Source organism: Odocoileus virginianus, chromosome 13, assembly GCF_023699985.2.
Source record: "Odocoileus virginianus isolate 20LAN1187 ecotype Illinois chromosome 13, Ovbor_1.2, whole genome shotgun sequence".
NCBI lineage: Eukaryota > Metazoa > Chordata > Mammalia > Artiodactyla > Cervidae > Odocoileus > Odocoileus virginianus.
The window spans coordinates 13,015,333-13,041,254 of NC_069686.1; the positions used below are offsets into that span (position 1 = coordinate 13,015,333).

General features: G+C 41.1%; 1 protein-coding gene across 1 annotated transcript in view; it reads left to right on the top strand.

The window, feature by feature from the left end:
• PDE11A (phosphodiesterase 11A) overlaps positions 1-25,922 on the top strand; it is a 402,070-nt gene that overhangs the window by 294,183 nt on the left and 81,965 nt on the right. Inside the window, exons 11-12 of the mRNA XM_020908326.2 lie at positions 11,680-11,826; positions 12,088-12,195. Of these exons, the coding sequence (XP_020763985.2) occupies positions 11,680-11,826; positions 12,088-12,195 (255 nt within the window). The remainder of the gene's footprint in view (positions 1-11,679; positions 11,827-12,087; positions 12,196-25,922) is intronic.

Here is a 25,922-nt window from a genome sequence, read left to right on the forward strand (position 1 = left end):
TCTGATTTATGTTAATGAAACTCTAATGATGATGTTTCAGGCAGGCAGAAGAGAGCCCTCACCTGAAATTTTAGATCTTTCCTCCCAGCCTGGAATGCAAGCAGTTATCCTTTCAACCTGTGTTGAAATCATATTTGTCCATAAAACTGCATTTTTTTTCCTTTGCACCATTCCCATCAACGGTTGGGAATTTCTGACCATGTTTTATAAGTTTCTGTTTGTGAAATTAACATCTGAGTCTGCTCACTAAATTCAAACCTTTAGAAAAACTGCAGCATGCTGATGCTAATAGCAGAAAAGTTAAAGGTGCTGGGTGAAGTTTTTGTTTTCTAAGATGCCTAGATTGTTCTGAAGCTAATATAGAAGGGCTCTTGGTTAGAGTAGTTAGTATTTGAGCTATAGGAAGCTAACATTTGAAGTGTCTTTTTGTAAATGGAAGCAATGTTGAGTAAGTCTGTATTATTCATTACAGACTCTGTATTACTTCCTAAACGATGGCCGAGGTTATCGTCTATAAATCTCTTTAGTAATATTGTTTAATTTCCTACCCTCTTTTAATACTCTTCAGGTGGACTTAGAGACTTAGATAAACTACCAGTGAGTGCAGAGCATACCCCCATCCATCTCACAGTTACAGAATCCTTGCCATGTGCCCTGTAAGCTGCCAGGCACTGTGGAGCATGGAAGAAGCACATCTCAGGTGAGGCTGCAGCTGAGAGGGGCAGCAAGGACTCAAGCAAAACCCACAGCTCAGCACGTTGAGGTTGGGGTGGGCAGGAAGCCATTCAGGTCCAACCGAGGGTATCAGTCAGAGAGGCAGTGTCCACACGGGAGGGTGGTTCTGTCGGAGCCAAGACTGAAGGCGACAGTTCACTGGGCTGGAAAGGCCATGCTGAACGGGCAGCACTTGCTTTAGGGTGTTCTTATCTCACAACTTTCTAACAGGTTGCCAGGTGATGTTGACGTAGTTGGTCTGGGGTCCAACTCTGAGAATCACCGGCTTGGGAAACTTTTCTATGAAAAACACAGAAGATATATCTCTGTAGATTCAGAAATGACATAGCTATGTCTCTGTGGGTTTCCTTTGCCCCTGCCTTTTTTTAAAACCTTTTGAACACTGTAAATCATCTAATATATCAGATTATCTTTGTAGTCATTATTAGGAAGCCTGCAGACTAACTTCTGGCTATCCTTACAAATGCATTGCTGCTGTGGCATGCATTTTGTCTAGTAGCTTCATTTCTGATCATGTTTTACATTCCTATCCTTAGTTTCCCTTTGATTTGTCTTTCTGGCCTATTTTTAATTTCTCTTTTCTCTGTTATTGCCTGGATCTTTGAAATCCACGTTAAACATTTTTAACAGGTTTAACAAAGCAGGTTATGTCTCTTTCACTGCCACCAGCAACAACAAAACAACCCTTTGATATACTATATTGAGTAAACTTTAGTAAGAAAGCAGTAAACTTTAATAACAGAAACATTTTCTTCTCAAAGAGAAATTACTTTGGAGTGCCAGCCTCACTTAGGGACCATAGGCTAGATGAGCAGACATTTGAAATTAAAGTTTCAGATTAATTTAATTTGAAATGAAAGTTTCAACACATCATCTTCTCTTAGGGCTGGTTCTATTTACCAAATACAGTGCTTTTAAGATCACCGTAACAGACAAAATCCAAGGTGGATTAATCTTGCAATCTTATTGTAAACAATCTTCTTTCATAAAGCAACTATGGAGAACATGGAAATACATAGTCATATACTATATCAGTTGCATGTGTTAAAGAGGAAACACTTGATACCTTTCTTTTAAAAACTTGTACTCAATGGTATGTAAGTAATTTTTATTTACCTCTTTATTTGTAGCTGTGCTGGGTCTTTGTTGCTATATGAGCTTTTTCTCTAGCTGTGGTGAGCGGGGGCTACTCTCTAGTTGTGATGCCCTGGCTTCTTATTGCCATGGTTTCTTTCCTTGCAGAGCACAGGCCCTAGGCACCCGGGCTTCAGGAGTTGCAGCATGTGGGTTCAGCAGCCGCAGGTCCCAGGCTCTAGAGCACAGTCTCAGTAGTTGAGGTGCAGGGGTTCAGTTGCTGTGATGCATGTGGGATCTTCCCAAACCAGGGATCGAACCCGTGTCTCTTGCACTGACTGGCAGATTCTTTACCACTTGCCCACCAGGGAAGCCCAGTACTGAATGATTTTCTATTTTATTTTAAATGTTATATACTAGGAAAAAAGAAAATCTCTTTTGAAATGACTTGTTTCTGTTGAAAAGCATTATTTAAATTTTCAGTGCTGCTAATGAGAACTGTTTCTTTGACAAACGTAAATAATGAGGGCATATTACTAGTAGAACTCTCCAATAGCCATGGTTGAAAAGACAGTTCACATAACAGAAAGTTTTTCTATTTCAAAAGGAGGTAGCCACCATGATGTTTCTTTTTCTTTTGCTTCTCACCATGACAAGAAAAAGATGTGGGAATGATGCTTTCTCATGAAGGTTGTGTTGCTGCGTGAAAGATAACAAAGGCAGTTTCTGAGATTAACGGGAAACAGTTATAGGTAAGATTGTTTCACCAAAATAGCTCAAGCAGAAATAAAGGAAAGGCCCTATGGTTTTTAACTTACGGTGAAATTTCTGGAAATCACATATGAAGAGATGATAGAAGTTTCATCCTCCTATTAAGAGGAACAAAGTAATAGGTCTGTTCAAGCCTAGAAAACCAAAGTGAATGATACAATAATTGAGAATAATTAAATTTTAGCAAGAGAAGGGAAATGTTGCACCCAGAGCTTGTATTTCTTTAAACTTTGCTCTCTTTTTCAATATAGTGATATTGACTACTAATCTTCCTTGCTTTTATACACTTAAAAAACACAGATATATAAAATGCCATTTGACTTACTTAGCCCTGTCATGGGAAGCTCTGCCATTCCATGGAAAGCTTAGGTATTCACAGGTACCAGAACCCTAGGGACTTCCCCAGCCTCTAGGGAAGTTCTTCTCAAACACGAGTGTGTATAAGGATCACCTGGGGATTGTGTCCAGTTAAAAACCCATGTTAAACTACAGAGGAATCAGAATAAAGCTTTGGACCTCCTTCTCCAAATCACACATAAACACATTCAAGCCAATTTGCCTACATGATTCAGGAACCTAACTCCTGCTCTAAGGGGTATATTTGAAAACCTCAGTATAAAGTGACTATAAATGTTATAGTGATCTATACAACTACAGAGAAGGGCACGGTCACTGTGGGATAAGAAGGGAGGAGTGAATGGGAATGAACTTCTACAGAAGATGAGACTTGAATTTCAACTGGCAGAGTAAGGAGGAAGTCAAGCCTTGTGGCCGGAAGGGTAGAATAATCTGAAGCCATGGAGGTAGAGATGACAAAAAGGAGGATAAATCCCCCAGCCTGATGGTTCCATGGAAAACTAGAAGATGATAACCCTGGATGGGCAATGTGGAGCCAGTTTCTGAAGAACCTTGGATGCCAACTAAAGAATTCACTTCATTCAAGAGGCCACATTCAGTCCTTAAAGACATTTAAAGAGGGAATGACATAGTAAAAACAGTATGGGCTGAATTAAAAGGATAAAGTCTAAGTTTTTACATGTAAACATATACTATGTTTATTATTGGCTTTAGCATGAGATAGAATAGGGCCTTGTAATTCTTTTTTAAAAACGATTTCTTGGCAATTCTTGGACATTTATATTCACTCTTGGGTTCTAAATTTTACTGCTTCTGCATATAAATTTAGCCCATGAACTGCAGAGTTTGACTATACCATTGTGTGCCTGGCCCCAAGAACACGAGGAGGACTCAGATCTTCTCATCCCTGCCACCCGTGCCAACAGATGGCTGCCCAGCCTTTTCCGGTTTCTGTGTTTTGTGTAGCCTGTGAATGTGCTGGGCCCACACCTTCTTAGTCAACTGATGGTGCACTCCCTAAGCTTCATTGCTCCCTCTCTTTGAAATTCTGTGTCTTTCCCAAGTTTCACATGCAGTAGAGAAGCCTGTGAGTCACCTAAATACCCTGGCTTTCCCTCTTTAGAAGTTGGTGTAAGTTCAGTAAGCAGCCTCATATACTGTGCTGTGCTCAGTCATGTCCGACTCATTGCAACCCCATGGAATGTAGCCTGCTAGGCTCCTCTGTCCATGGGATTTCCCAGGCAAGAATACTGGAGTGGGTTGCTGTTCCCTTCTCCAAGGGGTCTTCCCGACCCAAGGATCGAAGGATCGAAGCCTCATCTCTTGAGTCTCCTGCATTGGTAGGAGGATTCTTTGCCACTAGCGCTAGCTGGGAAGCAAGCCCTCATGCTGAGATTCATAAGGACCTGTGTCCTCCTTTCTTTAGGAAGAAAAAATTAGTTACAATTTCTTCCTTCACCACCAGAGAGGGGACTGGGGACCATCCAAATTACCAGTTACTTCTGGCTATCCTTACAAATGACTAGTAACTTTTGTACTACTAAGTCCCTCTAAAGCCTGAGTGCATGTGTTTTGAGCATATCTCAGCTGTGTCCCAGATGTCCAAGAGAAACCTTCCCAGAAGCCCATCTGGACAGAAGGCTCCCTTGTCTCCCTGCTCTCCACCCACCACCCCACCTGCTTGCTGCTTCCCTTGTTTTACTCTGCTACCTTGCCCAGCCAAGCGTGGTGTCAGAGTCCCATCAGTCTTCTGCGGGTCAGTGCAAGCTAAGGTCTTTTGCCTGAAGTCTGCCTCTGCTCTTGCAGAAGACAGGTTAGTTTTTTCAGGATGGTCTTGAGAGTATTGAGCTGATTCTGTGTTCACATTAATCAAAACAAAGCCAACACCTGGAGCTTATTCCAAGAGCAGTTGTGAGTTTAGAGACCTCCCCAAGTGGATTCATCCAAGTACATTGTCCCTTCAAATGGATTCAGGTTGACCATCATAAAAAATGGATCAAGAGGCTAGTCATGCAGGAATTCTAAGCACTGTTCACGGTGCACCTACATTAGCTGCATAATGCAGGCTTAGGAAACCCTTTGGCTTGGCAGTGGTCCATTTTTAGAGGCAGTATAGTAGTTAGGAGCCAGGCTCTAGAAAAGATGCCTCAGGTTCAAATCCATCTCTATCAATCACAACTGTGCAAATGTGAACAAATTGTCTATCATTTGTTCCAGTTACCTCATCTGTAACATGAGATTAGGAATATTCCCTACCTCTAGGGTCCTTGTGAAAGTCAAATGAATTAACATACATACAGTGCTAGAAGAGTGCCTGTCATGTATTTAGTGAGTGCTATAACAGTGCTGGCAAAACAAAGAACTTTGCAGTCCCTTCTGGATCACCACAGTCCAGGGTCCTGTCTTCATTATTTCATTCATCCCAGGATCTTCTTGTCAAGAGGGATAAGTGGGTGAGTGGCTCGGACTGGCAACACAGTTCCCCTTTCAATTGCTAGGGCAGGACCACCATCCACTTTGTTGTTTCTTCCCATTTTTTGAGCATCATAAAATGTAATATTCATGTGTCAAGGGATCCAGGCTAGTATTTTAACATTTTACAGCCTCTTTGTAAAGCTACCTTTTCAGTTTTAGAGGAGGCAGTTTTATGACTCCCTTTGATAACCACTTAACTGTGAAGACCCAAACAAAGAAGAGGAATGGTCAGAGGATATCAGGAACTCCCAGACAGCTAGAGTCTCACTTCTTGAACATTATTCAAATTAGCTCCAGGACTCATAATTCTGTGTTTTCATTTATTGCTGCAATAAAGTAAATGGTTCTTTTATCCAAATGTTATTTCCTGGCTATTAATTCAGTAGCTATTTTGGATTGTAGCACTCCTCTTTGATTTAGGGAAATGGTACCTTATAAATATTTAAAAGTTGAAGACTGACAGTTGGGAGAAATTGACTTTGATTTGTTTTGTTAATATCCTATGGCTAGAGTCATTACAGATTTGGAAGCTGTGGTCCCATTCTCTACTTATAAAAGATGGGGTGCCTGTGGCTCTATAACAAGGAAATTTGGGGATGCTCTTCTCAAATATTTTGTGGACTAGATCTCCGTGTACGCCTCCAGGGGACACACACGACTCTTTCTTCTTCGTATATTTCTCCAGAAACTGCTTTTGAACCCAAGAATGTAGTTGAAAACTATCAATACTTCTCAAAATAGCTGAAAAGGGTCATAGGCTTGGGACCTTTTCTGCATCTACGAGTGTCAGCAAGGGCTTACGACAGGGCCCAGGATGATCTATACACTGGTATGATTTAACCATGGATCAATCAACCTATTAGGGGGAAAAAGACAAGGTCAGTAGGGATGGGTCCTGGTGAACCAGAGGTCATCCTACATTTTTCAACCTAATGTTCTTATTTCCTTTCCATTAACATTTCATAATGAAAAAATGCCTATATTCTTTAATTTTTAAGATAATTAAGTGAATTTAGTGCCTTTGAAGGATAGAGGATTTATAATGGCATCAGGGAATACACGATAAATAACCCGCGAGACAAGGGCCACCTGGAAAGCAGCAGTGCAGTCCTCATCATTGCTGCCTCTTAGCAACGAGCTGTAAGAGGGTTATCTTCCTGGGCCAGCGCAGAACCAAACACCAGAAAGGCCTGCGTGTTCTGGGACAGGGCTTCTGCCCTCTTGGGAAGTGGGTTTCCAGCTGTGTTTGAATTTGAACAGATTATAACAAACACAGAACATTCTAAGTACGTGGCATTCTCTGTATGCAAAGCCCTGAAATGTGTGATGGAAGTAGACCGTCATTCTGGAGCTTCTCTAAGGGAAAGAAACATGCCATCTGTCTCTGAGATCGTTACAGCCTAGTGAGTGAGGTCAGGATGACACAAGTGAACATGCCAGGGCACAGAAGCAGAGAGAGAGGTCTACATGGTTACAGCCAGCCTCGTGCGCATAGGTACAAAGGGATTTCGTCCAAAGGCTGGCTTACCTGTGAGCTCTCCAAGCTGACCATTAAGGCCCTATTTAATAAAGATCATTTCAGTGATTACTAGATAAAGATGGTAGAGTGAATACACTCATTTTCTTTTGTTCAAGCCCAACTACAATAACAACAAAAGGACATTTTTAAGGGCATGTATTCTCAAAGATATAGAAATTGGGCAAGGACTTAACAATGATAAACTTTTGAAGCTAGAAAAGAGACAGATAAATACTAAGTAATTCTGCAAACCCAAGAAAGACAAAATAAACTATCGGTGGGAAAAGCTGAAAGGTAAACAGGTTTATACCACAGACCCCTCTCCATCAAACAGCTCAGGAACTGGCTAAGTGAGTACGTTTGGAAATAGAGATGAAGGGAAGGCTACAAACAAGAAACAGAATCTAAGAAGCAGTTTGATCTCCAGATTCTTTATCCCACCCTCCACTCTATAACGACTAGAGGCTTATCCTCTGAAGAGGGTATAACAGCAGGTCTCTGGGATGGGGTTAAACAAGTGCAGAGCTTGAGGGTAGGAATACAGGCTGAAAACAAGAGGATTGAATGAAGTTATAGACCAGTGCTGAGCTTCTTCTCCAATTCCTGTTCCTGTAATACCAGAAGATTCTTCTCTGGGGAAGCTGAGTATCTAAAGTGCAAAGACCCAAAGATACAGACATTTGATGGCTTTCCCAAGGAAAGGGGTCAGTCAGATCCCTGTCCAGAGAAGCCCCCAGAAGCTCTGATAGAAGGAGCTCTCAGGGCTCTGCTTTTAAACAGGGACAGAAAACTGAAGATCACCACACAGCTGGGCAAAGTATTACCTCTAAAGCCTTGACTATGTTAAAATGACTTAAGGAAGGATAAATTGACTGAGAGACTAAACTATCAACCATGAGTGGATTAAGAATGTATTTACCATTGTGCTGAATACCTAGAATGGAATATTATTCAGCTTTAAAAAAGAAGGAAATACTTTTCTATGGTACCTTGTGGATGACCCCTGAAGACATTTTGCTGAGTGAAGTAAGCCAATCAGAAAAGGACAAGTATTGCATGATACCATATCTGAGGTTTCTAAAGAAGTCAAACTCATAGAGAGAAATAAAAATGATTGTTTCCTGGAGCATGGGGGGGGCAGTGGTGGATGGAAAGTTGTTCATTGAGTACAGTTTCAGTCTTGCCAGATGAAAAAGTTCTAGACATCTGTTGTACAATAATGTAAATATAGTAAATAATGCTGTGCACTTTTAAAAATTTTAGAGGATAAATTTATGCCATATTTTTTTAAGGGAAGCTCCCGTGGCTTGATGGTAAAGAATCCTCCTGCCAATGCAAGAGACATAAGAGACACAGGTTCTATCCCTGGGTCAGGAAGATCCCCTGGAGAAGGGAATGGCAATCCACTCCAGTGTTCCTGCCTGGGAAATTCCATGGACAGAGGAGCCTGGCAGGCTACAGTCCATGGGGTCACAAAGAATCAGACAGGACTTGGGAATCAAACAACAACAATGTATGTTTTTTTTTAACCACAATAAAAAAAGAGAGAGGCTAAAACAAAATGAAGAGAGTGACATAAACTCTGAAGGGAGAAGAAAATGTCAAGTAGAATTATTGACATCCTCAGAGTGGTAAGAGAAGATATTGTATCCATGAAACAAAATTAAGGTGCTATTAAAAAATAATTTTAAAAAAACCCAGACAAAAAGAAAACTCTTAGAAATGAAAGCTATAGTATTAAAATATTAAGGAGAGGTTATATTTCCTAGAAAGAGCAAAAAGAAATAATATGAAATACAGGACAGGAGGGAAAGGAAAAAAGAAAAAAACAGCCCAAAGTTCAGATAAAGGGAATTCCAGAAAACTAACAGATGGGTGCATTTTCCATTTTTTTTAGAATTGCAGTTCATGGTTTTCCAGATTAAAAGACACACAGAGTACCTAGGGTTATAAATGAAAATAAGCTCACACCTCAGCACCTTTTCATGACATTTCAGAACTCTAGAAGCAAAAAGAAGATCCCACAAAAACAGAGAGGGAGAAGGAATCATTTCCAAAGGCAATGGGTTCACAATAGCTTCTGACTTCTCCAGAGTAGATCTAAAACTAAAAGAGAATGCCCTCAACATTCTACTGGCATGACTTCCAACCTAGAAACTGATATACAGACAAACCTTCAATCAAGTGTGACAATAATATGAAAACATACCAGACATGCAAGCTCTCATAAATTTACCTAGCACATGCATCTTTTCTTGGGAAGCTATTGTAAGATGTGTCTCACCAAAATAAGAAGAGAGCCAGGAAAGAGAAAGATGTGGGATATAGAAATAAAAGAGAGATGAAGACACCCCCATAATTATGGTGAAGAAATGTCTAGGATGAAAGCTATATACGAGGCAGAGAAGACTGCAAGTCCCGATTATAGTTCAGAAAGTTCCAATGGAGATTTCTTCATAAAACTGTTGGAATACCCAAAGCATCTGAACATTTTCAGATGAGATTTAGTTAATTAGTGGAGAGTTAAGAGGTTGAATTAGTGATCAGGGTGGAAAAAACTAAGTTCACATTAAAGAAGACAGTTCTTAACTGTGAGGATACAAAATTCCATCAAGGAAAAGTAATCATAGTAAATTGCATGACTTAGCTGTGAATTTCTTTTACAGAGTCATTACACTATAAATCCTGAATATTTCTCCAAAAAAAGTTACTATATTATTATACTGAGGAATGAAAAAGGATGGTATATGAGGTAGCAAAAGTTGATAGATACAGAATAAGACAGCTTCATCTTCATCTTCAACAGGGAGGAAGCTAATAGATAATGCTTAAAACAGAAAATCATTTAAAAATAAAATCAAAAGCACCTTCCTTAGCCAAATACACACACACACACACACACACACACACACACACACACATATATATATGATTTGAAAGTGGTTTCCTCGAAGTAAGGGAAAGTTTTGGCACTCAAAGAATTCTGCTAGTGTGTGTCACTAACCTTGCAGATCTAACTCACTCTTAAAACTATGTGCATGTATAACTTTGATTTTAAATTATTTCTAAAGCAAAAAAAAAAAAAAAAAACACACACAACCAGATAATAAAGTGCTTAACATGAGTCCAGGAACTCCAAACAAGGACACCTCCACACAAAGACCGTTTCCACCACCGCCGTGTTAGAATTTCAGAAACCTTACCTTTTTCATTCCAAGGAGTTAGATTCTACAAATATGTTACTATAGTAAAGTGATTCACTGAAAGATAAGCCGACTAATTTTTTTGAGCTACTACTTTTAAACTGTATTTGTGTGTTCATTTTTGGCTGTACTGGGTCTTCCTTGCTGTGCGCAGGCTTTCCCCTGTCGTGGGCAGGCTTCTCATTGCAGTGGCTTGCCTTGCTGCAGAGCATGGGCTCTAGGGTGCATCTGCTTCAGCAGCTGTGGTTCCCAGACTCTAGAGCACAGGTTCAATAGCTGCAGCTCACGGACTTACTTGCTCTACGGCATGTGGGATCCTCCTGGGTCAGGGATCCAGCCTGTGTGTCTCCTGCATTGGCAGGCAGACTCTCCACCACTGAGCCACCAGAGAAGCCCCCAAGCTGATTAATTTTTAACAAAATTAAGCCGCAGAATAGCAGGCAGAGAGTCTCTATGTAGTTGTTCATTGTTCTTCCACGTTGTGGTGAATAACCAGTGCTTGGATTTTAACCTAGAGATGTGTGTTTCTGCGGAGGAGAATGGGGCTGGGAAGGAAGGGTTGATTCAGTGGTTTCTGGGATGCTTACAGGGAGGAGAACTGAATTTTACTGCTCAGTCTAAGTGGTCCCAGAGCATAAATTACTCCTTGGATAATTTACACCCAGTGAATAGACTAGGACTCTGAATACAGAATGGTCCCTGATAATCCGAAGATATAGCAATGATTCCCTTACCAAGCGTGGCCCAAAGAATATGGTAAACCCAGTGAAACTAGAAAGAAGAAAAACATTCCCAAAGAAGTTTTCTTGCCTTTAAATTTGAGTAGGGCAACAGATTGACAGCTGCCTAACATGAGTGTTTTGAAAACACTGAATCTGTACGACCAGTATTATAACGACGTCTGTGATGCTTTTATAGAATGACACTAAACTATATTGCAAATTTATTCCTTCAATGAAACATATGCCCTCATTAACCCTCCAAACATCTCTATCCTATGAAGAAATACATTTTGCACTAGAGACGTGTTGTCTAATCCCTTCCATCTTTCTGAATATACAGAATGCATGTGTAACAAAGAGCAAGCGCACAGCGACAGGATATAAGGCTGCAAGAAAGACGGCAGAGTGTGTATTCCCCTGTCCTTCTCCCAAATAGCAGCAATTAAAATTCACAGCTGCTGGCTGCCTGGATGTTTTTTGCATTCGGTGCTCTGTAATATGCATCTGAATATACTGTCTGACTGCAGTTTCAGTAAACTAGACAGCTTTGTATTCTAAATTCAGCAGACTAGATCCAGTGTGTGTATTTTTTCTCCAGATTAGCTTCCCTCTCCCTTCTCCCCTCCCCTCCTCTTCGTTTGCTTGGGGCATGAGCAGTTCAGAAACAAAAGACATTTCTAGCTCAGAGTTTAGCTGTATCAGAGTGTAAGTGCAGGTCAGGTCTGATTTATGTGGCATGTCTGATAAGCAGGAGAGGAGAGAAGGATGAAGGGCTTGGAAAAGCTGGTGAACTTGGCTTGACTTATATCTGGTGCTTTTGTAGGCAGCCAACATCCCCCTGGTGTCAGAACTTGCCATCGACGACATACACTTTGATGACTTTTCTCTCGACGTTGACGCTATGATCACGGCTGCTCTTCGGATGTTCATGGAGCTGGGGATGGTACAGAAATTCAAGATTGACTATGAGGTAAGATGTTCGGTCATGGGGATCCCAGGAGTGCACCCAAGAACAACGTGGTAGCCACTTTGAGCCTTGGGTTTCCCAAATATAAATCGGGGGTGATCATACTTTCCCTGCATACCTGGTGGGATTACTGTGGGAATCATGTGAGATGTTTGTGGAAGGACCTTAATGTTGAGGGTTCCTCAGACATAAGGTATCATTTTGATCATGGCCCACTGGAGACACATGCAGCTGCCTAATGTAAACTTTCCCTTCCCATTTCAGACACTGTGTAGGTGGCTTCTGACAGTAAGGAAGAATTACCGAATGGTTTTGTACCACAACTGGAGACACGCCTTCAACGTGTGCCAGCTGATGTTCGCCATGTTGACTGTAAGTGTGTTCGGTGACAGTGGAAGGTCACCTGTCACTTGTGAGGACCTACTGACTTCCCCTTCACATTCCCATTTCTCTGACAAACTGCCCTGTGATTAACTTCATGTTGGAACTTACCTACCCTGGTGATGGGAGTGTATATTTCACAACGACCTCTGAGCTTTAAGGCTGTAAAATCACTGACACCTTGGAGCAGGTATAGTCTTTGAATGATTGCTTGAGTCTCTTTTTAATGTTTTATCTTGGGAAACTGGGTTTTTATAAACAAAAGAAATGCTTGGGTTTTCAAAGCCACCTTTTTTGCAGAGAATGTGGGGATGAATGACTAAAAGAGATCTGCTGGATAAGACCTCATAGGCTGGTGGAAAGCCAAAGAAGGGATGTGTGAACATTACCCACAGCGACATGGGAATCCTGAGAGATGCTTATCTGGAGAAGGTCCAGGGAGGCCCTGGGAAGGAAGAAGTAGGAGTGTATGTTCTCAGGGTTTAGGGCACACCAGGCTTCAAAGCTCTGCTCCAGGCACTGTAACCTAGTAAACGTGGCCAGTCTGTTTTATAGAAACAACTGGGGCAGCTGGCCAGAGGTAAGCCTTGGAATTTAATCTAAAAGCAAATGTTTGTGGCAAAGACTAAAATAGAATCCTGTCTTCATCTCCATTTTCTGGCAAGAAATAAGGCTCATTTGGTCTTATTTCTACTCACACTGTCAAGCTATTATCAATTAAAATGGTTTCTGGCTTAAATATATTGGTTTCTTTAGCCTCAAGGTGATATGTACATACATGTGTGTCCATATGTGTGTATGTAAGCATACCTGCCACACAGAAAAAGAGAAGATGAGTTTAAGAGTCTCATAATGTAAATCTAAACACCTTACATCTTTGCACCCAGATTAAAATTTAAATCCGAAAGAGGGAGCGCCCAATGACAAACATTTTCCTTTGGTCCATGTGAAGGGAGATTTCTGCTCCTTCCTCATGAAGTGCTCTGTGCTCTTCTCTGCCTACTAAAATTTTGCTCGTTCTTTAAAATACATTGATCTAATGCTGACTTTCCCATGAAGTCTTTCCTTTTCAATAATCATCAATAATTTCAATGATCATCAGTAATCGTCAGTAATTACTTATTTCTCTGCACTGTGTCTTGCACACACATCTTTCTTTTCTGCTGTGCATCTGAAGCTCAAGATCTCTCATTCTCCTACAAAGTAAGCAGCTTGAGGCTAAAGTGATCATTTCTTGTTCTTGCAATAACCTTCATTTATTTGCTCAACATCTATCTGTTGAGCATGTCACCAGCACCCTCTACTCAATCCTGTACTTGGTAAGCTTTCAACAAATTTGTGTTGGATTGATTTGAACTGAAATACACATATAGCATAAAAAGGTGGGACCAAAATGTCTTCACTTTTACACTCAAGGACTTGTTTTTTTGCCGGGGGGAGAAGGGTGTCCACAACTGCTTAAGGAGCAAGAAAAATAACCTGGAAAAACTGGACATCTCACTGTAACATACACCATGAAAGCAGGCAGCCAGTCAAATGAGGAAGGAAGAAGCTTTGAGCTATGGCCCTTAAATGTTTAAGAACCAATGTTTCATGAAAAAAAAAAAGCCTCTCATTTTACTTTTCCAAATCAGATCTCATAGACAAATAATAATTTTTTGTGTCCAGAGTTCATGTATATGGCTCACAGAGGATATCCAATAAAGAAATTATTGACCTATTATTTTGGAAAACCTATGAATTTATGGTGAATCACCAAGATAAGTAAGCAGGAACCTTGTTCAATGAAGGACTGAATTGTGTGAAGTATTAGTCGCTTGTCTTGTCCAACTCTTTATATCCCCATGGATTGTAGTCCAACAGGCTCTTCCATGGAGTGGAAAGCCATTCCCTTCTCCAAGTAGGAAACTTGTTCAGCGAGGGATTAAACATGTCATAAACAGAAACAGATTATACAATAAGCCCTAAAATAGTCCATCCTAAAGGAAATCAGTCCTGAATATTCATTGGAAGGACTGATGCTGAAGCTGAAACTCCAATACTTTGGCCACCTCATGTGAAGAACTGACTCATTGGAAAAGACCCTGATGCTGGGAAAGATTGAAGACAGGAGGAGAAGGGGACAACAGAGGATGAGAAGGTTGGATGGCATCACCGACTCTATGGACATGAGTTTGAGTAAGCTCCAGGAGTAGTTGATAGACAGGGAAGCCCAGCATGCTACAGGCCACGGAGTCACAAAGAGTCAGACATGACTGAGCGACTGAACTGAACTGAACTAAAAGAGTTGGGATAGAGGAAACTGGTAAGAACTGCATGGTCAAGTGGACATTTAGGAGAAAAGGGAATTCATACCCAGTTTTCTTTAGTAAATTTTTCCACAATATGGACAATCATGATCCTTTTCAAGAAACTGAAGAAAGCAGAGCTCTCAGAATGTTACCACTATGGAGATACTCATTCTGCCTAAATATGTCAAGGGTAGAGTTGTTTTTGCAAGTCTGCTCAGCAACCTTGAAGAGTAGCACTGTTTGAGAAAGTCTGGGTTTTGTTTTTGTATTAATGCTAGCTCAGAAAGAGAAGAATTTACTCTTAAAATTCTCTTGGCCAGGGGGAGAAGGGGCTAGAGGTTGAAAAATAAAAGCATGACTTTGGAAAGAATACCTTGGTGAATGTTATTTTTTTCTCCTTTGCCCTGCATGGAATAGCCACATTTGGAAAAGATATTATTTTCTGTTCTTTAAATGTTTCCGAACTAAGGGTTACAGTAAGTTGAAAATGTCAGCTTTGTTGGTAACATAAGCATTCTCCTCTCCCACTTGACCATAGTCAGACTGGTTAATCAGAATGTTTTCACTAAGAAAGTAAATATTAAGATAACAGAGATTACTTGATTAGGGACAAAAAAAATGAGCGTAATTCGCTCATCAATTCTAACTTCTGGAATACGACCTTAGTAGGCAAAGGAGGCAAAATGATAACCTCCTTATTTCCATGAGTGACCCATACAGCTTCAGGCTTCAGGTACTCCTGAAGACTGTTAGGTCTTTCACTGTTTTGCTCTCATCAGTGATTTTATTTCCATTCTAGTTATCTTATATTCCACTTCCACGTGTTGAATTAGAACTAAAATTCTCTATTAATATGGAAGAAAAGTTCTAATTAACCCCTGGATTCATTCAGCCGAGTTACAAAGGCGAGAGAGCAGGGCGCATGTGCGCCGAATTTTCCTCTAGATGGCGCTCCAAGGCCAAGTTTCCCAGCCAGTTGCCTGGAAAGAAAGGGGGTGGATGGTGTTGATCTTGCCAACATTTCCTGAAAACGCTTCTTTTCTTCTAAGACAAGGAATACTGAGACACGCACCCCACACTCTTTTCTTAAAAGAAACATCAGCAAGGCCAGTGTGTCTGAAAAGAACCCTCTGATCAGGACAGACCTGTATTAGGGCTGTCTCCTTGCCTGCCGAGCTGTTAGTGCAAATAGTCCTGGCGTCTCCCGTGTCTTTCTGTGGGTGTGTATTTTTCCAAGCCCATTGTCTCGAGGAATGGGAAGATGCATATTTGTGTGCCACTGGTGAGCAAACCATGACACGAAGTACAACAGGGCAAGCAAATCACACGTCAGAATCAGCTTCCTAACCTTTAACTCTACAATCATTTCAAGCCCAGAAAATAGCTTGATTCAGAATTGTGTTTTGCAGAAGTATTCAAGCTCATGTCTAGGTAACAAAAAGGTCTTGTCCCTTTAGAAATTGAAAAGAAAAAGAACAAACTGCATTGTCGAATAGGCAGTTTGATGTATAATGGTGGAAATTTAGTTCACGGGGAACCCTGTTAATGACTTATTAATTTATTACAAGCCTCTGGTGTAGAATTCCAAATATTAAAATGAAAGTGTCAGTCTTATACTTTGCTCCTAAAGAGAAATTAAGGTAGTTAAAAATTATCAAATATTTTTAATTCCTCCGATAAATGCAGTATAGAGTGCCAGTTACTATTTGCAGTTAAAACAGGGAACAAAAACCTGCTGATAGATCAAGAATAATTATACAAATTCTCTTTATTTATAGAAGCTTGTAGAATAAATATTCCATCAAGCACATACATAATGAAAGATAATAAGCTCATTTCTTATATGTACAGTGTAGACCAGATAAAGGAACCGACCACGCTTTTGTTTGTATTCTGTAAAATAAAAAGGCATGTGGTGATGTCAAGGTTGCAGAGACATTTTAAGGTTTTATAAATGATGTATGAGCTCTGACAGATTTTCCAGGGGGAAAAAAAAGGTTTCCTTAAGAGTCAGTATTCTTTACTATCCCATAAATGTACTCATTAGCACTTTGGGCCATGCCCTGTATCCTGTAGGGCTCAATAAAGATTCATTGAATGAGTGGATTTAGTTTAGGGTAATATTATTCAGGGAACTATGCTGCTCAGTGTCCAGTTTTTTCAAAAAACTATAAAATGATGAACAACTATCGTTGCTAGAAATCTTGTTCTTTCTCCATATCACACTAAGGTTCAGCTAGGGTTCATATAGAATATTATGATCTTGCAGAATTCACTGGATATGAAAAGAGACGAGCACATGATCACATTAAAATTGATGGCGGCACTGGTGGCTTGGTGCTGGTGGGGAAATGCAGTTAAACACTAATAATAACCAAGTATCACAGCAAACACACTGACACCTCCTGACGTTTACGGTGGCTTCTTAAATCTTAAATGTGGAGGTAGTGCGTTTAAGTCCGTATTTGGATTGTCAACAAGGTTATTTTCAGAGATAAGCCAAGTCGTTTTATTGATAATTCAAACTAGAGAGCAGAAGGGACGTTTAGGAAGAAAAATCCATCCTGTTCACTAGCTTGAGGATAATGTGCTGTCCTCTGCCGTTTTCAGGGAAGTCCTTGATTTTTGAGGTAGACAGTTTCTGCAGGGAGATCTTAGAAACGCAATTAGAATTCCTTTCCCCCTTAACCCAAAGAAGGACAGAACCAGTTGAATTTTCAAATAAAATATTTTTGCTCTATAACCAGACTCCTAACCTCAACAGAAATCTAATTTCTTTGTAGATTGTAATATTGTAAGGTACAAAGAGATCTATGGTTTTATTCTATAACCACCAACAACAAAGTAACAAACAATAATTGCATTTGTAATCATCAAACATCATTTTTACATTGTATTTCCTTATCAATATAAGTAATAACTAGTTATATTTACTTGAAAATAAATGGCAACATTATCCTAATAATACAATAAAATCTGCATATTAGAAAAACCAATTCTTTGTCATGTAGGTATACCTTGATTTCTGGTGTACCTTCAAAGAAAGCACATTTTTAATTGAGGAAAGGAGTGATTCTTTTATGTTTTTGCAGAATATCAGCACTGGGTGCTGTAAATTAACTAGGGAGCTAATCAGTTTGAATACTGTGTCTAAATTACATTTAAGACTCCTGGCTTTTAATCATTTTAGAAGGTTTCTATTTTTATTCTCTCTGACCACCTCTCAGAGCTCCAGTAAGGCACTCTATGCTTCTAGCTGACACTCCCTTTATCCACATTTATTTCACAAAAGGAAAAAGGCAAAGCAGCACATAATTAAGAAACTGGTGTGCTAATAATCAAACATACAATTGGGCCGAGGGATAATCCAATCCACTTCCTCACACAGGAGAGTAACCTCCATAACTCACTTTAAGCGCTGCCATTCATGAGTTATTGGTCATTCCCTTTCTAGTGAAAATAAATTCTCCCGCACCATCAGCCAGAGCTGAGTATTTTTCTTAGGACATGTAAATTGTAGAAGTATATGAACATAATCATGCTGGCATTTGGGGGGGAGTGCAAGCTCTTGCCTGTGGACACAGGCTTGTAAGGAAATGTGTATGGTTTCAGGGCTGCGGTTGCCTGGTTACAATATAGGATTTTTTATTAAAGTGAATTTATTCCTGAGATTTTTATGGTGTTGGTAAACTGCTTAATCTGTCGCTCTGTATTTTATGACTCCAGCCAAATCCTGCAGGTCAGGGAGACCCAGCAGCGGGCCATGGTCATTCATCACAGCCTCTGTTTCCCACAGCTTATGACTCAGTAGTGGCAGTTTCTTGAGGCTGAATGAAACTTGGCACCTACGGGTGTCAAGCTGGGGACTTTATAAAGTTTTAATGTTTTCACTAGTCTCGTGTTCAAGGTTAGCTCAGTGATGACTAGTGAAAATTTGGGTAAGTTTTGAAGAGGTCTCATATTCTCGAAATTCACCAGTCTGGCTTCTTTGTGGCACGTGAAGAGGACTGTCTCTCTGCACAATGGATGTTTATCAGGTGATCTGCTTCATTTTCTGTGCTCACACACCGCATGTTCTATTCAATTCACTTGTAGTTTATCATAAAATATAAACTATATTTCTCAACACAAAAAAGCAGGCTGTCTTTATCCTCAAAAATAATAAAGCATGTTCTCAGTATTGAAAGCCAAAAACGTTAAACATCTAATATGTTTTTCCTTTTGTATTTTTTTGAATTACAGTATGCTTGCTATATACATACATGTAGCTTTGCTTTTGTATTACCTAAATTGAAGTAAAACTTCAACTTTTAAAGGCTTATTAGCTATTTACTCTTTTTCTACCATTTGTATTTGTTTTCATACATTTTATCGAAATATGAGAGCAGAGATACATTGACTGATTTTTATTTGACCACATCATGACTTCCTGAGAATGAAATGAAGAGTATTGACAGATGCCAGAGGTTTGCTTTGAAATAGTCTAGCAAATAAACAAAACAGAATATGTGAAGGGATATATGAATCAAGGCAGCAGAACGTGGCTTCCTGGTAAAGTTAGGTAACGAGTATTTGGGTATTCAATACAGTATTCTATTTTTCATATGTTTTTAACTTTACAAAATAGGTAATTTTTTAAAAATTAGGATAACAAGTAGGTTAAAATTAAGTCAAGGAGGTAGTTAAAACTAACTAAAATTATTAAAGTCAATTCATTTTTTAAATTCACGCAACAAACATTTACTCAAACGTATATGCTTGTACCAGTTTTGAGAGGCTTCCCTGATAGCTCAGTTGGTAAAGAATCCACCTGCAATACAGGAGACCCCAGTTTGATTCTTGGTTCGGAAAGATCCCTGGAGAAGGGAAAGGCTACCCACTCCAGTATTCTTGGGCTTCCCTTGTGGCTCAGCTGGTAAAGAATTCACCTGCAATGCGGGAGACCTGGGTTCGACCCCTGGGTTGGGAAGATCCCTTGGAGAAGGGAAAGGCTACCCACTCCAGTATTCTGGCCTGGAGAATTCCAGGGACTGTATAGTCCGTGGGGTGCCTGGCCATTCTGAGTCTTACATGAGTAAGCATTTGTGATACTGAGATTCAGAGAGAAGTTGTGTCCAAAACATGACTTAGATATTTCAGTTTGATAATAAGTGCCTTCAAGAAGCTTCTGCTTGTAAAAGTATTTAAGTGTAGACTGTAAGGTCTTCCCAACTCTGAAGTTGATAAGCAAAGGATCACTGCAGACTTAAATCAGTGTTTAATTAAGGCCAAATCAATATTTGACTACATTCATCTTGAAAATGAAGAGAAGCAAATTTGATCAAAACTGTCCCACACCTTGTACACCTGAAACTAACACAACATTGTAAATAAACTATATCCAATAAAAAACAAACAAAAAACCCAAGCTATCCTACTCCCATGGAAACTAGACAAACTACAACTGGTTTGCATTGTATCACATGCTTTGGTAAAGGAGCCGTGTAAACATGGTGTTGGTCGGTGGTCCCCTAACAACTGGCCAGGTTCTGGTTTCTGGACCTCAAAATAGGACTGAAGTGCCGTTTCTTCAGCCTGGCAGATCCAAATATTGGCAGACAAACATTACTGTAAACACCAATGTAGATCTAGATTTAGATGCAATCTGGATCTAAATCTAGATGCAATAGTTTATCTAGCAGGGTTTCTTTTTAAATAATTTTATGTATCTACTTTTTGGCTGTGCTGGGTCTGCATCGCTGTGTGGGCTTTTCTCTAGCTGCAGCGATCAGGGCCTACTCTCCAGTTGTGGTGCATGGGCTTTAATTGCAGTGGCTTTTCTTGTAGAGCAGAACGTGGGTTCTAGGGCACGCGGGCTTCAGTAGTTGCAGCTCCTAGGCTCCAGAGTACAGGCTCAATAATTTTGGTGCATGGGCTTAGTTGTTTAGCAGCATGTGGGACATTCCAGGGATTGAACCCAAGTCTCCTGGATTGGCAGGTGAATTCTTTACCACTGAGCCATCAGGGAATCTCTCAAGTAAGGGTTTTTTCCCCACAATGGAAGATTGCGTTGTGAATACCTGTTATTCTCCCTCTGAGCTTTCATCACTCACTGTCTCTTGTTGGCAAAGAGAGGATCTTTTTTAAAAAAGAGGATAGGATATGGCATCAAGTATAAATTTATTCATAAGCACTCTTGGTAAGCAAGTGAAATCTATTTCCGTCGGAAAGCTTGAGGAAGTCCTCTGCTTAAAACCATTGCTTTGGAGCAAATTGAATAGGTTGGTATCCATCAACCTGCCCCCAGGATTTGCATGTTAATATGTGTGTGCTCAGTCATGTCCAACTCTTTGCAACCACATGGACAATGGCCTACCAGACTCCTCTGTCCATGGAATTCTCCAGGCAGGAATACTGGAATGGGCTGCCATTTCTTCATCTAGGAGATCTTCACAACACAGGGATCAAACCCACATCTCTTGTATTGGCAGGCAGGTTAAGCTCTTACATTGAAAGGTGGCCATTCCATCTTGAAGCGAAAAATAGAGTCCCAAAAAAAAGCATGCTGGCTTGGCTGCAAATACCTGTGAAGCCCAAACATGTGCCTTAACAATTCTTTTATTATTCTGATCCACTCAACTGGGATGTGAGCTGAATTGGGAGGGTGATTGAGGCACCATTCTCATAGAACCTTCTGTCCTTGGTTAGGAGATCTAAGTTTCACGGACAGACACCACATGTGACGGAGGGCCTAGCACAGCTGGACCAGCCATCAGCCTTGCAGTCTGGGGTGTTCTTTGGAAGACCTGAGCACTCTGTATGTGGAATTTACAATGAAACCCTCAATGAAACGAGCACTCTTTGGCTACAGAAAATTTGATTTTAATTATGTACCAAACAAAGGCCCCAGACAGGGCCCCCTGCAACAATGCATACCAGAAATGAAGAAATACAAGAAATTAAATGCTGCCTTTCAGCCTCAAGCTCACATCACACTTAGGGTATGAAGTCATGTTTAGATCAGTTGAGACATGATGACACAATTAGGGATTCGGCATGCAGAGTCTTCTAGAGGAGGCACTTCCTTGAGAAACCATGTTCTTCAGAACGCCTCAGAATGGTCTGAGCGGCCCTCTTTGCTCTCCTTGTTCAGAAGAAAGAAAGATGAAGAGGAGAAGAAAGATTCTACAGAAGCCCATCACGTTCTCTGTCAGCCTCAGCCAGTCCCCTGATGGCTCCACGGCAGTGCCCGTCGCCAGCATCCATAGAGGAGCAGTTGAGCCGAGGACCTTCTGGGACTATTAGGAATTTCCAGCACATCACTGGATTCCCTCCCTCTAAGTCCATCACCTGCCAGATCTCAGAATCAATAGGATGAACTTGGCAAATTTCTCATCATTCAGTACCTCTCACAGCGGAGTTCTGGCATCACCTTCTCAGATTCCCGCACTGCGGCTGCATAGGTGACAAGGGTCATGCAGACCACGACGCACCATCTCCAGAAACAACGCAGGAGTGGCTAGCCACTTTCTCCATTGCTTTCTTCCACAGATTGCCACGGGTATTGTGATATTAATAGTTTCTCACTAGAAAAGGGGCATTGTTCTGGTGGGCATGTGGCGTGACCAGACTATACACATGACAAGGGCCAGACATGCCCGTCTTCTTCAAGGCTCTGTTCTAGCCTGCAGAGGAGTACATGTTGAATCAACATTGCTCAATGAATGAATGAACGGACACTTTTTAGGATGTCACTATTTTATTCCAAGCTAGGACAGGTTGATAAGACATGGGCTTATTTCTAAAACAGAAAAGGACTTACACATACAAATTCTGGAGTGGGTAGCCTATCCCTTCCCCAGTGGATCTTCCTGACCCAGGAATAGAACTGGGGTCTCCTGCATTGCAGGCAGATTCTTTGCTAACTGAGCTATCAAGGAAGCCCTAGGCATACGTAATGTATATATATTCTGATGAATAAACATTCTTTAAGGAAATTTGCAGCACAAAGGAAAAAATCTAAAGTCACGTATGATCTGACTACTGGTAACATTTTGAGGTACGTCCTGACAGTCTTTTTCTATGAATGTATTAAGACATTTTGTAAAGTTGGATTGTTGTACACAAACCATTGTATCTTTCTTTTCTTTCTAAACCTCATTTTAAATCACTATATATTATTAGCCACATCTTGATGCACCAGAGCTGTGTTTGGCTCAAGATGTCCAGTGGCTCTGCAGTATTAACCTCTTACAATTCAAGAATAAACATCCACTGTTGAAAGTCCCCTGGTGACCTAGGGATTAGGATTCTGGGCTTTCACTGCCTTTGGCTCAGGTTCAGTCCCTGACTGGGGACCTGAGATCCCCCAAGCTGCATGGTGTGGCCAGAAACAAAGATAAAGAATAACCTTCGTGGTGGACTAAAGCACACTCCAAGTGATTCCTTAATATCCTGCCATCATTCTGTTATCACATTCTCTTTAAAAGCTGCACAACTGCACACACACTCTCACCTTAGTGGCTGGGTTGCACAGTGTGTGAGGACACAGACTCCGGAGTCAGGTTGCCTACCTAGAGTCTAATCCTGTCTCCGTTTCATTCCAGTGGTGTAGTCTGGTGCTTTGAGATCTTCATCTGTAAAGTGGGAGAGATCAGAACAGTTTCTCCTTCAGAGAATTCTTGTAAAGATTAGACTTGTAAGGATTAGATGGGTTAAGGTACTTGAGGGTTTAGAACAGTGCCTGGCACATACGAAATGCTACAGAAGTGATATCTGTTGTCAGTATTATCCCAAGCCTCTCTTCTCAGATAGATCAGTTACTTAACACACACTAGGGTTGGTTGGAGAAGGCAATGACACCCACTCCAGTACTGTTGCCTGGAGAATCCCATGGATGGAGGAGCCTGGTGGGCTGCAGTCCCTGAGGTCACTAAGAGTAGGACACAATGGAGTGACTTCACTTTCACTTTTCACTTTCATGCATTGGAGAAGAAAATGGCAACCCACTCCAGTGTTCTTGCCTGGAGAATCCCAGGGACGGCGGAGCCTGGTGGGCTGCTGTCTATGGGGTCGCACAGAGTCGGACACGACTGCAGCGACTTAGCAGCAGCAGCAGCAGCAGGGTTGGTTGCTCAGCTGTGTCTGACTCTGCGACCCCATGGACTGTGGCCCACCAGCCTCCTTTTTCCACGGAGAATTCTCCAGGCAAGAATACTGGAGTAGGTAGCCATTCCCTTCTCCAGAGGATCTTCCTGATCCAAGGATCGAGCCCAGATCTCCTGCATTGCAGATGGATTCTTTACCATCTGAGCTACTAGGGAAGCCCACTAAGAACTGAACATTTTCGTTAAATGAGCGAAGCCTCTATAGCACCATCTAATGTCATTATGGCTGTTGTTTTTTATACTTCTGGATTCTACAGAGCCACAGGTGTTAGTCGCTCAGTCGTGTCTGATTCTTTGTGACCCCATGAACTGCAGCCCACTAGGCTCTTCTGTCCATGAAATTCTCCAGGCAAGAATCCTGGAGTGGATTGTCATTCCCTTCTCCAGGGGGTCTTCCTGACCCAGGGATCGAACCCGGGTCTCCTGCATTGCAGGCAGACTCTTTGCCACTGAGCCACCCGCAAAGCCCCAGAGTCAAAAAGCAACTGTCGGTCTTTCTCTGGCCATTGTGTTCCTCTGTTCCTCTGACTACCATACAGGATCAGCTTTGACCTGGTGGCATATCCTCACTGGTTTGAATTTTATGTTGACTGAATGGTAGGAAATCACCGGCTAGTTTAAGAAACACTTCATCTCAGTTTTACTGTTTGGGTCCTCTGGAGTTCCAGTGATCATATGCTCGAGTGGCTGGGGGCAGGGTTATCCCAGCATACGTTTAACCCAACAGAGGACTGTGACAGGAGACCTGCTCAGAGGGTAGTGACAGGCTTTTCTGGAGAGGGTGCCATGGACGCTAACTCTGTATGCCGTGGTTATCTTTTTACTTAGATATATGATATTCCCTGCTTTACATTTCTGATATGGGCCGTGAGGGAATACAGGTGACAGGGTAGAGTAAAATAATGGTCAATAAAACCCATTATTGGTAGTTACAGGATCAGTAGCAGCAAACATATCATCTTATTTGAAAATAAAAATAGAATTAAGCATAGGAGAAACACATTAAAATGTACTTCCTGCTGCCACTTTGTTTTCCTTTGAAAGTATATTGTCTTCAGCAGGCAGTTGACTTTTTCTCCCCAGTGCGTGTCAAGTGTGGGTCAGAATGGATAGGACTAGAAAGAAGATGGATGGGGGTGGGGGAGGGGCGAATGGACACTTAGTAGCAGGTGGACACATCTCAGGCCTGACGAGCCTCAGAAACCATTTACCAGGCAGCTTTAAATCACAGTCAAGAGATAGGTGCTGCTTCAGTAACTCAGGTATCACAGCCAAGAGAGGTAAATGTGCTTCATGTGACTGCTGCGCTTCAGGGATTCTTTATTGTCAGGACCTAGAGATGGGCTCCATGGCCTTTGAACACCATGAAGTTATAGAATAACTTCTGGGAAGAAGGTCCATGGTTTTTATTAAATTCTCAAAAATATCCATGATACAAATAGTTTAAGAGCTCAATGCTGGATTTCCAAGAAGGGGGCAGGGTAGTTGGCTGTGTAAGACCTTAAAGTATATTCCATCATAGTATACAATGGGTGATAACTGATAGCTTAAAAATGATTCCGGATTTTGAACTTGAGTCTGTTACATGGCATTGGATTTTATCTTCTAATTAAATTTCTAGTTGAATTATCTTATTTTGACATTATCCCATCCCTATTCTTACTGTTCCAATTCATCAGCTCGTTCTAAACAGCAACATTTTCACAGGCAACAGTCTCTCTAAATTTCAGTGCATCTTCATTGTGTTTATAGCACTGATTTCCAGAATACAGTGTATAATTATTTCATGCTTGATAGACTTTCAGGATTTACTTAGTATTAGCAAGATCCAAACCCAATGAAGCTGTCTTACAGTTTCAAGATGACAGAGAAAGACACTTGCATCCCTTTCTCCTTTCAAAAAACACCCCCAAAATAACAAGGAGTGTAAGAAATGGACACAAATTCCACTGTTTTCATGGAAGGAGAGAGATTTGTAGATTAACAAAGAAAAGGACGGTCTGACCCAAATGCCTTCAGGATGAGTAGGGAAGGGGTACACATGCGAACCAGTAGTCACCTAGAAGCTGTCAAACCTCAGGCACTGGAAGGACCAGATACCACAAAAATGGGGTGAAGGGGAGTGAGGGACGATGAAAACACTGATCCCCCAAATTTCCATCCCCTCCCCCTGTAGCCCAAGACCTACTCTTCCCCTCGTCTATGCAGGAAGCCCGAGTATTTGCCAGAGAGACCGAGCCCCAGACTTGGGGACACCGGTAAAAGAAAAGTTAGGTGAGTC